The sequence below is a fragment of the Marmota monax genome, unplaced genomic scaffold (assembly GCF_021218885.2).
Source record: "Marmota monax isolate L192 unplaced genomic scaffold, Marmota_monax_Labrador192_F-V1.1 WCK01_AAM20220418_F8-fsc00096, whole genome shotgun sequence".
NCBI classification, from domain to species: domain Eukaryota; kingdom Metazoa; phylum Chordata; class Mammalia; order Rodentia; family Sciuridae; genus Marmota; species Marmota monax.
In genome coordinates, this window is record NW_026695236.1 from 4,295,873 (window position 1) to 4,314,305 (window position 18,433).

Consider the following 18,433-nt stretch of genomic DNA (forward strand, 5'->3'; position numbering starts at 1 on the left):
ACTTAAAAAAGCAACATGTACTATCATCCTAACAAGCAACTTAAATCCTGGGCATTTAAACCAAAGAAATGAGGGCTTATGTTCACATAAATACTTGCACATGAATGTTTTTATTGGCTTTATGTGTAATAGCCAATCTGGAAACAGCTCCAATAACCTCCAGTTGAGTGGTTAAGCAAACTGTGAATCATGCATATTATGGAAGACTAGTCAGCAATCAAAAGGAATAAACCATGATACACAAAACAACTTGGGTAAATCTCCAGAGAATTGTGATGAATGAAAAAGCCAATCCCAAAAGGTTTCTTATGATTCCATTTGTATGATTTTCTTGAAATTAAAAAGTAAAAATAGAGAATAGATTAACGGTTGCCAGGGGTTAATGAGGGAGTAGAAGTGGAAGTGGAAGGAATGGCTATACAAGGGCAGCATAAGGAACACTCCTAGTGATGGAAACGTTTTTTCCCCACATTTTTATTGGTGCATTATATTGTACGTATATAATGATGTAATTTGTTGTTAAATCTCCCCTTGATTTCCATGATATCCATCTCTACCTTTCTTTTCCTTTTTCCTCTCTAACTTCTGCATATGAGAAAAAATATATGACCCTTGACCTTCTAAGTTTGACTTACTTCATTTAACATAAAGGTCTGTAATTCCATCCATTATCCAGCAAATGACATAATTTCATTTTTCTTTATGTCTAAATAAACTCTGTATTTTTTAGAATATCAATATTTAATATTCTAGTTGTGATACTGAACTATAGTTTTGTAATATGGTAGAAAACTAGGTAATGGATATAAAGATCATTCTGTGTATTTCTTATAACTGCATGCTCTAATCTATAATTATCTCAAAAAGTGTAACTTTAAAAAGTGAATCAATCACATTAACAATGAAAAATACACAAAGTATTACTCTTTAACCAATTTTCAGATACTCCATTTTCTTGAATGAAATATTCATGTTTTTTAATTAAAACTAAACTGAATTACTTTGAGTTCACATAAGGTTATTTTAAAATGAAATATTTGTAGCAAATACCAATGATAGCAATGGAAATATCCCTTGACAAACTACTACACTGCTAATACTTTTCCAAATATGGACTTTTCACTTATTTTTGTACAAGTAGAAAATTCCTCTATCATTTATGTTTTGAAAACTAAATAAGCATATCTGATTTACTTAATAAAGTCACAATGCCTCTGAATTCAATTCCAGCTTAAAAAAATTACCATAATATATACACCAACATTTTCCAAAGCCAGTGCTAATTAAGAAACCAATGCACAGGAGCTAGGGGAAGAACTCAGTGATAGGGCAGTGCTGAACATGGGCAGGGCCCTGGGTTCCATCTCCAGCACCAAGAAAGAGAAAGAAGGAAAAAAAAACCCACTATCTAAAATTCATAAAATACGTATACATACAAATAAATTTGCCTTTTATTTTCCACACTTGGCACAAAAGTCTCAAAGTGAATCCAGATCTCTTAAATCAAAATTTAAACACAATGACCATCCTTTTCAGGCCTGTGATTTTTTTCATTTGTAAATTAAAAGAGCATTACATGCCAAGCGCAGTGGTGCATGTTTGTAATCCCAGCAGCTTGGGAGGCTGAGACAGGAGAATCAAGAGTTCAAAGCCAGCCTCAGCAAAAAGCAAGGCACTAAGCAACTCAGTGAGACCCTGTCTCTAAATAAAATACAAAATAGGGTGAGTATGTGGCTCAATGATCAAGCACCTCTGAGTTCAATACCCAGTATGTATGTATGTATGTATGTGTGTGTGTATATATATATATATATATATATATATATATATATATATATTGAGAGCCACAGCCAAAGGGGCCCCAGCAAACTTCCAGCTGCCAGCAAACTTCCAGCTGCTGGCTGATGATTGGCTCACAGCGGCCCCAGCAACATATAGCTGATTGGCTCCTCGGCCCCAGCAACATCTAGCTGATTGGCTCCTCTGCGGTGATGCTCATTGGGCTGTTTCCCTGCCCTTTCAGACCACGGAGCTGCTCATTGGGGGACTTTTTTGGCTCCGCCCACGTGACCCAGCCAATCGGCCTCAAGAGCAGGAGGATTGTGGGAGGTGGGGAGAAGCTTGTGTGGGAGAGAGGCTTGTGGAAAGCCGGTGGTGGCAGTTGAGGCTCTGAGGGTTTTTCCTGAGAGGCTATTTTGTTTGGCGTGTGTGGTTCTAAAAATAAAGTTAGTTTCTTTTGACAAGTGGCTCCTGATTGTGCCCAGCCAGACTGCGGCATTTGGTGGCTCGCACGGGGAGCGACTGAGGGTAAGTGAAACTGCTCGCCCCTGAGGGCAGGGCGAGAGGATGGGTAGCCATTTTAAGATTCCTCTTTTATTTTGCTTCACTTTTGTTTTAAGTTGCCTGTCCCTGGAGATGAGTGAGACGGAAGAAAAACCGCTCACATCTGAGGAAAAACTATTTACGTCTGAGGAACAGATAGGGAGAAAGGACGGATGCCCATGTCAGGAGGATAGAAAGGCTATAATGACTTTTTGTTGTTCCCTTTTTATTTCATTCTGTCTCGGTTTTGTTTGGCGTCATCTTGTTGGGTGTAGAAATATGGGATCAGAAATTAGTAAAAAACAAACTGAAAGAGTGTTAAGTAAATTGTTAGAGGAAGGAGGCATCCCAGTAAAATCAAGAGCAGTCAGGGCATACGTTGATACAATACAAAAATGTAGCCCATGGCTTTTTAAGGAGGAGTTGTTAAATATATCACAATGGAACCATCATGGTGAAGATTTAAAAAGAATAGAAAAGAAAAGCCCAGGGACTCTGCCAGTTGGCACATTGCCATTGTGGACATTCGTATCTTGTTTGCTTAGTCCAAAGCCTTCAGTTCAGACAATGGTAGAGGAAGGAGAAGACATAATGATTCAAGTAAAAGAGAAGGTCTCTCAAGTTAGTCAGACAGAGGAAAAGATTCAAGTAAAAGAGAAGGCCTCTCAAGCTAGTCAGACAGAGACAGAAAGTGTAAAACAGAAAAAGCCATCAGGGGGAAAGTTACAACAGGAGACTGCTACTAACACCTTTCTATCACCAGAGGGTGTAAGTGTCCAACCAACAGCACCACCTCTACAGGAGACTGCTACTAACACCTTTCTATCACCAGAGGGCGTAAGTGTCCAACCAACAGCGCCACCTCCATATGCTGGGAGGCCCCCAACCCCCGCAGTTGATAGTTGGGATCCTGAGACAAGATCTCAAATATTAACATGCCCTGTATTTGAGGCAGGAGGGCAGCGATTTTACCAAGTTTTAAATTTCAAAACAGTGAAGCAGCTAAAAGAGGCTGTAACAACCTATGGTCCTCAAGCACCCTTCACTGTAAGCATGGTCGAATCCATTAACAACTTGAACATGACGCCAGCAGATTGGGCTAATATGTGTAAAGCTGTGCTAAATGGAGGACAATACCTGTTATGGAAGGTTGCCAATGAGGAATTTTGCAAGGAGACGGCTAGGCGAAATGCAGCAGCTGGTTATCCTCAGAGAAATCTAGATATGTTGTTAGGAAAGGGACCTTATGAGGATCAGCAGCAACAAATTGCATATGATCCTGGCGTATATGCACAAATTGCTGCAGATGCAATTAAGGCATGGAAGACTTTACAAGGACATGGAGGTTTACAAGGTCAATTATCTAAGGTAATACAAGGAGCTAATGAACCTTATGCTGAATTTGTAGATAGGCTTATTCAAACAGCTACCAGAGTTTTTGGGAATACAGAACAAGCAATGCCATTACTAAAACACCTGGCTTATGAGCAAGCGAATCGTTGGTGCAGAGATATCATTAGACCATGGAAACATGAAGATTTAAACACATATATTAAATTATGTAGAGACATTAATGAACAAGAGCAAGTCGTGGCAGCTGCAGTAAAACAGGCTTTAGATGCCAGAGACATTAATGAACAAGGGCAAATTGTGGCAGCTGCAGTAAAACAGGCTTTAGATGCCAGGCCAAGAACATGCTACGATTGTGAACAAACAGGACATTTTAAAAGGAATTGTCCCATTGGAGGAGGGTTTAACAAAACTAGGTATCAAAGGAGTAGAATACCAGGTATTTGCCCACGGTGCCGTAGAGGGAGACATTGGGCTAATGAATGCCGTTCTCAAACCACCATAGAGGGTACTCCATTATCAAAAAACGAACAAGGACCAGGTGTTTATCCATGATATCGTGGAGAAAGGCATCGGGCTCCATTGCCAAAAAATGGACAGGGGGGCCCAATGCTCCGGGGCCCAAAACCACAAATATACGGAGCACTGGAGGAACCCAGCAACCCCATCAGGGTAGTGCCCAGGACACATTGTCCATCAGATCCCTCATCAGACAAACCAGAGGGAGCGCAGGGTTGGACATCTGCGCCTCCGCCAGAGCAGTACTAACTCCAGAGATGGGAGTTCAAATCATTCCCACAGGGGTAAAAGAACCTCTTCCCAAAGGAACAGTAGGCTTATTATTGGGACGCAGCTCTTCTACTCTAAAAGGACTTACGATAAGTCCTGGGGTAATTGATCCCGATTATGAAGGTGAAATAAAAATTATAGCCAGTTCTCCAAAGGGTATATCAGTAATTTCACCAGGAGATAGAATAGCACAGTTACTAATAATACCCAGCCTACATGATAAATTTTCCAGTCGTACTGTAGAAAGAGGTTCCAAGGGATTAGGCTCCACAGGTGTAGATTGGGCTATGCTTTCTTTAAATTTAGATTCTCGCCCCATGCTAAAACTAAATATTCAAGGACATTAATTTAATGGGCTACTGGATACAGGTGCAGACCTTAGCATCATCTCTCGTCAAGAATGGCCAAAACATTGGCCATTACAACAAGCCACTCAAACGCTTCGAGGCCTAGGAGTGGCGACTAATCCCCATAGAAGTGCAATGGTATTAGATTGGAAGGATCCTGAAGGATGTGAAGGAACTATACAGCCATATGTATTGGATCATCTTCCTATAAATTTATGGGGACGAGATGTCCTAGATCAATTAGGTTTGACATTAACAAATAACATCAACCAAAATGCACCCACTATTATGACTAGACAAGGTTTTAGGAAAGGAAAAAGATTAGAAAAACAAGAACAAGGTATAGCAGCACCAATACAAATAGATCAAGGAACAGACAGACATGGGATGGATTTTCAGAAAGGGCCACTGAGACAATAAAAATTACTTGGAAATCAGAAAGACCAGTATGGGTTCCTCAGTGGCCCCTGACTAAAGAAAAGATACAAGCAGCCCATGACCTGGTCAAACAACAATTAGCAGAAGGACATATACAACCTTCTGTATCTCCCCATAATACTCCCATTTTTGTCATCAAAAAGAAATCTGGTAAATGGAGATTATTGCAAGATTTAAGAGCCATTAATAATGAGATGGTTATTATGGGACCTGCTCAGTCAGGGATTCCTCAGTTGTCTGCTTTGCCAAAAACCTGGTATGTTTTAGCTATAGATATTAAAGATTGTTTTTTTTCAATTCCAATTCATCCTGAGGATAGTCCACGTTTTGCATTTACTATCCCTGCACTGAATCATGAAGGTCCTGATCAGAGATATGAATGGAAAGCACTCCCTCAAGGGATGGCTAACAGCCCAACTATGTGTCAAATTTATGTTAACAAAGTAATCCAGCCATTTAGAAATCAAAATCCTGAACTACAAATATTTCACTATATGGATGATGTATTATTAGCACACAAAGATAAAAACACATTGCTAGAATGTTATGCCACACTTACAAACTTATTAAAAAATTATAATCTAGAGATAGCAATAGATAAAGTACAATTAAATTTTCCAATTAATTATTTAGGAGTTCTATTATCCTCAACCATGGTCCGTCCACCAAAAATTCAAATACGAGTAGATCAACTCAAATCACTTAATGACTTTCAAAAGTTATTAGGAGACATAAATTGGATAAGGCCTTATTTAGGTATACCAACAGGAGAGTTGGGACCTTTATTTGATATCCTAAAAGGTCCATCAGATCCAAATTCACCCCGAATGTTAACGCCTGAAGCAAGAAAGGCATTAAAAATCATTGAAACATATATGGAAAATATGCATTTGGATAGAATTGATATAAGTTTGCCTTTATTATTTATTGTACTACCAACAAAAAATATTCCTACAGGAGTATTTTGGCAAGAAGGTCCATTATTATGGATACATTTATCTTATTCTCCTAACACTATTCTTACTAGGTATCCTGAGGCTGTAGGACAATTAATACTCAAAGGAATAAAAGCAGCAAAGGGAGTGTTTGGAATTTCTCCCAATAAAATTATTACTCCATATACTATGAATCAAATTGATGAGTTAGCTAATGAGTTAAATACTTGGGCAATAATCATGTGCAAATCTAATGTTTCATTTGATAACCACTTACCATCTAATCCTTTATTGTCTTTTTGGTCATTGCATCCTGTAATTTTTCCAAAAATGACAAGAAAAACACCTATCATGAATGCTCCAAATATATTCACTGATGGGTCAAATAATGGTACAGCAGCAGTAGTTACCCCTGATCAAACTTTTACATTTTTAGTACCCAAACAATCAGCTCAAAAGGTAGAGCTTAATGCAGTTTTACAAGCTTTTGTGATGTTTAAAGATTCTGTATTTAATTTATTTTCTGATAGTCAGTATGTAGTTAATGCTATAGTATCTCTTGAAGATGCTGGTAGGATTTCCCCTTCTTCGACTGTTTTCTCTTTGCTTTCCACTATACAAAGTCTAATCTGGGACAGAAAAGATCCATTCTTTATAGGACATATCAGGGCACATACAGGATTGCCTGGAGCCCTTAGTTTGGGCAATGATTTAGCAGATAAAACTACATATGACATACATATTTTCTCTACACTAGAAGAAGCTATAAATTTTCATAAAAAGTTCCATGTCAATGCTAATACTTTACAAAAGCGTTTTAAAATAACTAAGGAACAAGCTAGACAAATAATAAAACAATGTCAAAATTGTGTGACCTTTTTACCACAAGTTAATCTTGGAGTCAATCCTAGAGGATTGATACCTAACCATATTTGGCAGATGGACGTCACACACTTGCCAGAATTTGGAAAATTAAAATATTTGCATGTTACAGTTGATACTTCTTCTGGATTTTTGATGGGCTCCCTTCATGCCGGAGAAAAAACTAAAGATGTTATAGCTCATTGCTTACAAAATTTTGCCACTGTGGGTGTTCCAAAACAGTTAAAAACAGATAATGCCCCTGGTTATACTTCTACCTCTTTTAAACAATTTTGCTCAACATTTGGCATTACTCATATAACAGGAATCCCATACAATCCACAGGGACAAGGCATAGTTGAAAGAGCTCATCAAACTATTAAAATGTACTTATTAAAGCAAAAAGAAGGAATTGGGAAGGGGTATATATTCCCCAAAGATAAACTTAAAATAACCCTTTTTACTCTAAACTTTTAAAATTTGGATTCATCAGGACTTAGTGCTGCGGAAAGGCATATGTGTCCAAAAAATGTACATAAGCCCAAGGTACTTTGGAAGGATATTCTAACAGGACAATGGAAAGGTCCTGACCCAGTAATTGTCTGGAGTCGGGGGTCTGTTTGTGTGTTTCCACAGGGAGAACAGCAGCCGATTTGGATTCCAGAGAGATTAACCAAGGTCCTGACCCAGTGATTGTCTGGAGTCGGGGGTCTGTTTATGTGTTTCCACAGGGAGAACAGCAGCCGATTTGGATTCCAGAAAGATTAACTAAAGCGATTTCTACAGACCAAAAAGAAGATGATTTGGCTCAAATCCATAACAACTGATATCCAAAACTCCAGTTTGGCTATTCTTACATCTGCAACAGAACCAGGATGCTTTTTTCAATATCTATTTTATTATTGCCCTTTGCCATATCATGAAGTTCTATTTTGTTTTTTGAGCTCATACAGACCTAGGTTAATGTTTTGCTGATCAGTTCTATTTTTTGACTATAGAGTTTTTAAACATTGCAATGGAGATTTCACCTGTAAAAAGTTATAAGGCCTTTACTATAATGTTATGTGTTGTATGTATTATATTATGTGTGCACACTTGTGTTTTGTGTTATATGTTTGAATGTACGTATGTCCATATATCATATATGATGAGCGCTCATGATAAAATGGATCCAAATATTTTTTTTTTCACGTGATTTATATGGTTTAATTTAAATTGGGTAAACAACTGTTAAGGATTGTTTTAATATGTAAACAAAAAAGAAGGTTAACAGATCTGTTTGTTTACTTTCACCTTTCCTTTTCATTATATTTAATAATTCTCTTAAAGATAATGTAAATTGTTAAGAAAATTGTTTTCTTTTAGTGCCTTCTGTAGTGTTACATAATTTTTTCTTTAGCCATTATTGCCAGAATTCCTATCTTCATCCCAGTGCTGGTGAAGTCAAAGATAAAACCAATCTACAGCTTCTACAATAGCCATCACTGAACTGCTTGCAGAACTTGCCTGGACACATTGTGAGCTCACCTGTATGCATTGTGAACTATCTGTTGGTGCAGCGAATTGTGGTAGTGCTGGAGTATTTTTGCTGATGGTGTCACCGGTGGTACAATTTTTCAAAGGAGCCCTCAATTGGCTTAATGTCATGGCATTTTGCATCCTCCTCTACTAGTGATGGTCTAAAATTTGGGGGCCAACAGAGGTGAGGCAAAGAACCTCACCCCCCCACAGGTGCAAAGGCCTATCCACAAGTATGGCTGTATGCTGGACCGGTAGTCAGTGACGGGTATGATCCAATTGCAGTGGTACCAACCTAAGACAGGAGGCTGACGCCTAGAGGTCAGTTCATCCGATGACGGGTAAGGACCATATGTTGAATTGGACTGCCTAACAGGCACGGTCCCTAAGCCACATGCTTGTTGTTTAAACAGAGAGGGGGAGATGTTGAGAGCCACAGCCAAAGGGGCCCCAGCAAACTTCCAGCTGCCAGCAAACTTCCAGCTGCTGGCTGATGATTGGCTCACAGCGGCCCCAGCAACATATAGCTGATTGGCTCCTCGGCCCCAGCAACATCTAGCTGATTGGCTCCTCTGCGGTGATGCTCATTGGGCTGTTTCCCTGCCCTTTCAGACCACGGAGCTGCTCATTGGGGGACTTTTTTGGCTCCGCCCACGTGACCCAGCCAATCAGCCTCAAGAGCAGGAGGATTGTGGGAGGTGGGGAGAAGCTTGTGTGGGAGAGAGAGGCTTGTGGAAAGCCGGTGGTGGCAGTTGAGGCTCTGAGGGTTTTTCCTGAGAGGCTATTTTGTTTGGCGTGTGTGGTTCTAAAAATAAAGTTAGTTTCTTTTGACAAGTGGCTCCTGATTGTGCCCAGCCAGACTGCGGCATATATATATATATATATATATATATATATATATATATAAAATCTGAGGGATGAAATCTACCAAGAAAAATAAAAGAACATGTACTACAAAATGATTTAAATTGCTAATGTTATTTCTTTTGAAGAGTTGTAAACACTACAACAAAAAAGGAAACAAAAGAGAAAGAAAGTTTGCTGAGGAAAGAAAGAATGGAGTACCAAAAAAAAAAAGAAAAGAAAAAAGAGAGAGATTGCTTTTCCAAGATTTAAAAGGAGCAATCATCAGCAAAGGATGAATCAGCTGGAGATAAGTTTAGAGGTGAGTAGGGGTCAGGTTTTTCCAGGGCCCTGAAGATTTTTAGTAAGGTTGATAGATTTTATTTTTCACTGGAAGTCACTCAAGGGTTTTAAGCATAGGAAGGTTTACAGGGTAATTCTGGTTGCATGTGGAAATTGTACTGGAAGGGGAAGGATGGGCAAGAGATGATGGTGTCTTAGATTGGGGCATCAGCCACAGAAGTGGAAAGAAATGTTGACGTTCAGATACATGCAGTTGGAGCTAGAGTCTGTCCCTTCATTGCTCCTCCCTGATGGGTCTTCTAATGTGCACACTTTGGTCAGTCTCATTCTTAAGCTAATCATCTTGGAAACAAGAACTTCATCTGTTTAACCCTCTAAATGATGGGCTAATGGGCAAAGAGATGACTCTGTCCTGATCTGTTGTACTTTCCATAACCTAGTCCTGTCCTTGGAGCCCCATTGCTGACCACTAGAGGATGTGCATTGATCTCTTGATGGAAGCTCTCTCCTCTTTGGGCTTTGGATCTCATATATGGAACCAGTATCCAAGCACCCAGACCAGATTTTTCCTCTCCACCTTTAGCCATAGACCTGTTTCTGTTTTAGTCCCTATTAGAAATACTGATCCTTGCCAGATGTGGTGGTGCATGCCTATAATCCCAGCAGCTTTGAAGGCTGAGGCAGCAGGAGCATGAGTTCAAAGCCAGCCTCAGCAACTTAGTGAGGCCCTAAGCAAATCAGTGAGACCTGCTTCTAAATAGAATAAAAGGGCTGGGATGTTGCTCAGTGATTAAGCACCCCTGTGTTCAATCACTTTTACCTGCCCTCCCCCAAAAGATACAGATCCTAGAGAATTGTGACAGTATTAGAGACATAGCTGTATCACCACCAGGACTTGTCCAATAAACATTTGCTGAATGAATGAAAAAAATTAACCCTGGGGGAGAAAGAGCAATCCCTGTTTTGTAAGAGGGAAATTGAGGTTCATAGCAACTTTGGCTAAAAAGATATCACCAGTAAGTTGTACAGTCACAATGCAAGCTCAGGTTTCTATCTCTGACTTCAGGTTGCATTAAAGTTTGAAGATATAGCATTTGTAAAGAAAAGCCAAATAAAGCAGTTAACTGTGTAAGTTTCACTCCTATAAAAAATAAATATGCAAATACCCTTAGTATTTCCTCATTCATGAGATACTTTGAGGAGTAAGTTGTGCTAGTTATAATTTGCTACTTCCAAATCTTACTTCTGTTGATCTTTAGTCCTGATAAACGTATCTCATACCCCTTTGATACTCATTTTAATCTGATTTTATAAAATGTGCCACCTTAAATGTCCAATTAGTCATTTTAATAATCAAGATCATACTTTTAAAAAGGTATTTATATATAAAACATGAACACCAAAAATCTTAAAAGATTCTGATATTGCAAATAGAGAAACACTGTTTATAGTTTGATTAAATAAGAAGTCAAAAGGTAAAATGTGCTTTCAAAGCTTTAAAATTTTAAACTGTTGTCCTTATGATCAAAATGACATTATTAAGCTAACATTATAATCAATACAATAGGAACCCTCTTCTCTCACATATACAAAGAACTTATGTGAATTATAAATCAATTACAAGCTTTGAAGAAGATAATTTCCTAGGATGTATTTCACCATAATTCACAATTTTTCATGGCATGCATGTACATTTTTAATAACTACATGAAGCTAGCTCTAAGTTTTATACTCACCCTTTCATGATACTTCTGGTTCTTTTCCCTAAGCTTCTTTATTTGAAACATGAGTCTTTCTACTGCATTTTCCTTTATTTGACAGCTGATAATAAACAAAAATAAGATGTGTTATAAGTATTTATCTTAGGAAAAAGTAATGAATAATTTTAAAATCAAACTAAACTATTTGAATTTGAGTAAATTATTAAATATATTACAAATGCCCACTTAGGGCTGGGTGCAGTGGCACATGCCTGTAATCCCAGTGACATCCAGGCTGAGGCAGGAAGATCACAAGCTTGATGCCAGTCCCAGCAATTTAGCAAAGCCCCAAGTAATTTAGCAAGGCTCTGCCTCAAAATAAAAAATAAAAAGGACTGGAGATGTAGCTCAGTAGTAAAGTGCCCCTGGGTTCAATCCCTGGTATTTAAAAAAAAAAAAAAAGCCCATTTAGGGAAAAGAACGTTTCCTAAATGATTTTGGATTTTGAATCTATTTAATTCTTTAATTTCAAGTTTTTTTTTAAAGAATTAATTACTGGTCATATTTCATGGATCTAATTTTGTTGTTGTTGTTTTGAATACTAGGGATTGAACTCAGGGGCACTTGACCACTAAGCCACAACCCCAGACCTATATTGTATTTTATTTAGAGACAGGGTCTGACCGAGTTGCTTAGTGCCTGGCTTTGAACTCTGATTCTCCTGTCTCAGCCTCCCTAGCTGCTGGGGTTACAGGTGTGTGCCACCATGCCCAGCTTTATGGATATAATTTCTATACTTTCTAATTATCTATAAATAATTCAGCTCAAAGAAAACATAGGATAGGACACAGAAAATATGCTTTCTAGAATTTCTAAAACATTGAGACAAAAATGACAAAACAAAGATACTTCGGGGCAAGCACATCTTGAAATACTAAGGTAATTTAGGAGTGCCTATTGAATCAAGTTCAATAGTGCTCTATCTTGTCTACAAATAATAAAAGCTTCTTTCCTGAACAAAGACATTTCTTTAAAACCCCAAAAAGTGTTTGTTGAATATTTCTTAGGTATGAATAAGAAAGAGAAATGAGCAGGAAGACTTTAGTACAGGCTATCTGAAGTGCTAGTACATCTCTATATCACTATTATGTAGTAAATCATAACTTTAAATCTGAGACCAAAATAAGGCAACACAAATAGCTTCACCTAAGATCCTTGCCTCCATTCAAAGCAAAACAAAAGCAAAACCAGAGCTCCTCTGGTGTGGTGGACAGAGCAGTGGTTAAAGAATGAGGTGTTCTGGTTTTATATCTTGTCCTTACCACATCTTGATCACAGGAAAGTCACTGAGAGTCTCGGGGCCTAAATTTCCAAGCTGTTAAATGATGGTGGCAATGCCCAGTTCCACATATTATTGTGATGATTAAAGTAAGAAATCATGTGTGAATGTTTCTAGAATAAAGTACTTATAAATTCCTGTTGATTCTAAATCTGACATCCTGTCAATCTTCTCTCTAAAGTATCATTTGTATTGTGACATTGTATACTTAGCAGAGAGAAAAATAAGTTTCCTTTCTTCTAAATGATAAGAAAATGTAATATAAAACCAAAACAATAAATCCTTTAGTGGCAAAAAACTGCATTTGATAATACTGTGAAACTTGGATTTAGTCCTGGTTTCCCAATAACTGACAAAGGAAACTTAACCTATTTAGGCCTTTGCTCTTTTGTAAACAAGATTAAAAGAGATGAGCTTGGTGGTTCCCTTGAGTTTCAAATTTTTACAATTTATGTTGACCAATGCTCCTTTTCATGCAGTCATCTGTACAACAGATTCTGTGAGCTGCCTCCAGTGCCCAACATTGCTTTGGGTGTTAGAGATAGTTTTTAACACAAACTTCCTGATCCTTGCCCTCGGGGAGTACAGTCTACTACATAATAAAAAAGTAAGTATAAAACTACATTATTTATACATTGTGATCCATACTATGGGGAAAATTATCAGGACATGAAAAGGATAGTAAGTGGAAGGAACTACTATAGTACTAGGTTACACACAACTGTAAGAAATATGCCTTAAGTAAAAGCCAATTTTTATTTCTTATTTATTTACTTATTTTAATATATATTTTTACTTATTCTAATTAGTTATACATGACCATAGGATGCAGTTTTCACACATCATACACAAATGGAGTATAACTTCTCATTCATCTGGTTGTACATGATATAAACTTTACTTCTTATTTAAAGCTTAAATGTGCAAAAACTGTGAAAGAATGCCTTCTCTATCTCCCACATTTAAGGAGAAAAATTAAAGTACTGTAAATAAAAGTTATCTGAAATGAGAATATAAAAACATGCAAATTACTTGCATAATTTCTGCCATTATAAATGTACTATTACTTTTCTGTATGGATGTAATAAGCAAATGAACCTCAGAGATGTGACCTCCACTGCTTGAGATTGAGTCTTTGGATGGGTTTGTTAATAGGCTGACTCATGGCTGGAGCTGAGAGCCTTACTTGGTGATGACTGAGCACGCAATGAGTAGGCTTGCAACCAAATCCAACCCCACCTCTGACATTGCATGGGATATACTTATAGTTTAAAAAAAAAGTTATTTGTTGTTTATCTGAAATTCCAACTTAATCTGGCATTATATATATTTTAAGTGTTACATCTAGCAACCTGACACTTAAGCCTATCATCCCTACCCTCAGAGCATTTAGGAGCCAATGGCCTAGGACTTTGTCTCAATGTTCATTTAGTGGTGAGCATCTTTAGGATGGTTGGAGCAGTGTCAACAGGCCTTGAGGAATTCTGAGAAGCCCTAAATGTTTTGGCAGCTTCCCTGGCCCCCTTGTGGCCCCCTGCTAATTATTGCAGGACTAACTGAGCCGGATCTCTCTGGAATCCACTTCGACTTTCCCAGGAAGAGATGGATTTACCAGGAAGCATGTAGGCTTAAACATCAGAACTCCATATTCTTAGCTACATTATGGAATTTGATTTTAACTTTTCCTTTTCATATCTCTCTCATCAGTACCCTAGTATCCCATATGTCATTATAAATGCTGAATCAAGTGGGATGATAAACCAATATATATTAAATTGGTTTGAAAAGGATACAGCACTATTCTGAAGGACAATGATAATAAATCATTGATAATAAAATGTGTCACCTTATCCCTTCCCTCTCTGTGTTATTAAAATGTTAGTTATGTGAAAACTTTTTTCCTCCATGAAATTTCTTTGAAAATTTCGAGGAAGGAAAACAAATGAATTTGAATTTCAAAAAAATCAATATTTTTAAACCTATAACCATACCCAAATCTGTTCCTATATCTATATCCATCCATTTTCATTGTAGAAAAGTGAGGGGAAACAACTATAAAGGAGAAAATAAAAGTCATCATTACTTAGAGATGATCACTTTACAAAATTAGAATTGACAGTATCAGCCTTTCACAAAAAGTCAGAGGTTCACAATCTCATATTCTTGGGAGAGCATTCCAACATACATGGAGTTACCTGATCAAAGGACAGGTTTGTTTTATAGTTATTGCTATTATTGCCAATGTTTTGGCAATAATTAAACTATTTACATTCACCAGTGGGTAATATCATGCCTGTTTCTTGGTAAGCATTTTGCCATTGAGGATTAGCACTTTAAAATTTTTTTCCCATACAGATAGGTAAAAATAATATCTTTGTTTCCATGATTGTGATTTTGCTCTCAAACAAGCTTCAATAATATTTACTCAAGAAAGAAGCTCTGAGCTTAGACTATAGTAGCTGTGCTAGGCACAAGAGATACAAAGAATTATAAAATACAGTCTTCAAGGAGTTCAGAGTTTGTTGAAGGATCCAAGCAGAAATTAACTATCATATTTTCTTCTCACCTTAAATATTCTAACTGCTTGATCAATAATGAAAACACAAATCCCCAAATCAACCAACCAAATATACTTTACTTTTTAAAAAACCCTATATATAATCAATTTTTTTCTACCCACAACTAATCCTTACCTATTTCTATATCTATAACCATATTCATTGTATAAAAACAAGTGTAAAGGAGGAAAAAACATTATTATTCATATTATTTCTAAAAGTTCAATTGTTAAAAACCATTAATTGACTATCTACTATGTGCTTACTACATCCTTAGAAAATAGATGGAATGAGAAATAAAAGATGCTGCTAGAAAATCCCTGGACAATCCTTCTTTAGATGGTGAGAGGAGGTGGCTCAGCTACTTGTCACATGACAAAAGTTCTCTTATATTGGAACACATGGAATGAGTAATCTGTCACCAGCAGAGCATGGTACAGCAAGTCTGGCTGTTCCAGTGCATTAAATTATTAAGTTTTAACAAAAGAGATCAAAGGCATGGGATGTTCAGTTTATATCTGTCACTAGATTATGAGAATTCTTCAATATTGTTCTCCTTATAAACATGTGTTAAAGAGAAGAAAGACCTCTGGTTGATCCCAAAGAAAGAGAAACAGTTATAACTGGATGTCCTCCCTATTAAACCATGGGAATAAATTAGAGACCAGGTTGTGTTCACAAAGCCATTTTGTAACCTCTCCTAAGATAAGATAAAGGATGTTTTCAGTATGTTAAAAAATCAGTACAAATAGTATCTGGTTATTATTTAATGTTACTGCAGATAGAAAATAAAGGGAAACTGTTAAAAATCCCTTCCAGTGGATGTTTCTGTCCTAGAGTTCTGACTCTTTGACTCACTGCCTTATAAAAAAAAAAAGACAAAAAAAAAAAAAGACGTATGAATACATTTGGAGTCTCTCAAGGGGAAGGAGATAAATTTTCCCTGATCATTGTTAAAAACAATTCTCTTAAACAAAGACCTAGCTGAGTATCACAAGTTTCCCATGTTCAACCTCATACCCCTCCAAAAATGACTTCCCATTTCTCAATTCCTTGTGTCTGCTTGGTCTTCCTTGCTTAAATCACTGGTGTCTGCCCCGGCTCTCTCCCCCTCACTCTCCATTCTCTCAGTTCCTGGACAGTGGTAAGGTCTTTGCCCGCTAGTATCTTTCCGTAAGCATTGTCTCCACAGTGCTTTCTCCTTTTCCAGAGATTAGCTTCCTTACATGAGCTTTTCTAAATCCCTCTGACTAGGTCGAGTCTTTAGTAACAACACTGAGCAGACCCTACACTTTCCTTCCACAGTACCTTCCTTATAGCAATATATATGTATTTATGTAAAATGTTTGTCTTCTATGCTTCATCAGGTCAACAGGACCAAGTGGTCCTATTCATTGTCCTCCAATACCAAGCATCTGCTTTGCACATGATAAACACTCAAGTACTGAGTGAATGAGAAAATAAATAAAGGAATGTCAGTTTTATTTAAGAAAAGACTGATACTTATTAATTCCCTAACAAAAGTGAGGTTCACAAGCCCTCAAGGGGTTTCTCCCTATTTGTTGGAATAAAACATCAACAAAAACGTCACCTCTAGTTTTATGTCCAATGCTTGGTAGTGAGACATTATGAAATGTCCTCTTTATTAAATAATTCTAAATCACTTGGATTTGATCTGTAGCCACTTAGGAATAATGTAAGTTGGAATGTCTAAGAAACTGAAAGTTAAATACAGGGAAATGTCCTCTCCTTTTGGTCTATAAATGTCCCCTAACCCTCCCATGTTGTATTTTAAGAGATAAGCCAGCTGTGGCATGTCTAGCAGAGAGTGACCACTTATTCAATGCAAGGAGCCAAAACCACATCCACGAATGCTATTTCATAGATATGACTTGGACTATGTTATATTCAAAGTTTCTTTAAAAAAAAACTTTAAAAATGTGTGCATAGCACAATGTTTAATTAAATCTTCAATCCATCTCTGTTTTGTTGGCATTTGTTAAGTGCATCATTTACATCTGGAGTTATATAAATTTTTAACAATGATTATATTTACATAAAGAAACACTTAGATTTCAAAATATAAACTTACTGGTAGTCTAGAAGCGCTTCACTGATGGGCAGTTTGGCTTCCCTTTGTGGCACATCTTGCATATCCTTTTTATTTGCTTTCCCTGTGCTTTCCATTGTTCTGGTTAGTTATTAAGGTACATATCTGTTTAGCAAAGAGATATACAAAAAATGAATAAATTCCCCCTTCGCTCCTCCACTTGTATTGATGCTAGATAAGGCACTGCTGGGACTTCATTTTAAACTGGCTTTGCCATCCTAACTGTTCCTTGTCCCCAGATTTCACATCAACCACAAGACAGGTTGAATCATCAATCATCATGAATCAATTGGATTCTTGAGCCTGGTGAGTTCCATGTGTAGCCCAGTACAGCAACCTACCATGCATGATCCAAAACTTTCTAAGAGATTTGTTAGCTATCTACATCTATTGCTCCTATCAGCAGATTGATCAGTCTCTTACATATGATTTACGAAGGGCTGAATTTTTTAAATCATTTAAGAGCAAAGAACTGAATTTATAAAAATAATTTTATTTCTCCAAAGTGTTTGGCAGAGTGCACTGTACATAGCAGCAGCTTAGTAAATATCTATTAATTTTTTAAAAATTAAAAAAAAAACCATAATTTTTTATGAGCACCAAGAAACTAGGATTCTGAAGAATTAGAACTAGGATCCCAAAGAATTAGGTTTGTCCAGGATTGTTAGAAAGAGCAAGTAAAAACATACATTGAAGTGTGTTTTATGTGGTTAAGATATTCACAGATGCAAATAATAATGTTGTATCACTAAAAATAACTTTTAATAAGATAGTAATTGCTTTTATACTTTAATAAAAATCAGCAAGAATAATATTTTTTAAAAAAGAAAAATCAAGACCCAATGTTCACTAGTGTTTTTATTAAGCAAGTATACATCATGGTTTTGGTTCAGATACTAAAGTACAGAGTACAGCTTTCCTTAACAGGTTTTTATATTTTAATTTCTATTATTCTCCTAAGATTAAGAACCTAAACTGCAATCAATGTTCAGTAGTTTGGTGTGGTAGAAAGCACATGAC

General features: G+C 37.0%; 1 protein-coding gene across 1 annotated transcript in view; it reads right to left on the reverse strand.

The window, feature by feature from the left end:
• The window catches only part of Ccdc83 (coiled-coil domain containing 83), a 67,155-nt gene extending 49,636 nt beyond the window's left edge, over positions 1-17,519 (reverse strand). Inside the window, exons 1-2 of the mRNA XM_046439303.2 lie at positions 17,396-17,519; positions 11,443-11,527 (exon numbers count right to left, since the gene is read on the reverse strand). Coding sequence (XP_046295259.1) covers positions 11,443-11,527; positions 17,396-17,490 — 180 coding nt within the window. The 5' untranslated portion in view covers positions 17,491-17,519. The remainder of the gene's footprint in view (positions 1-11,442; positions 11,528-17,395) is intronic.
• Between the last annotated feature and the right edge of the window lie 914 nt (positions 17,520-18,433).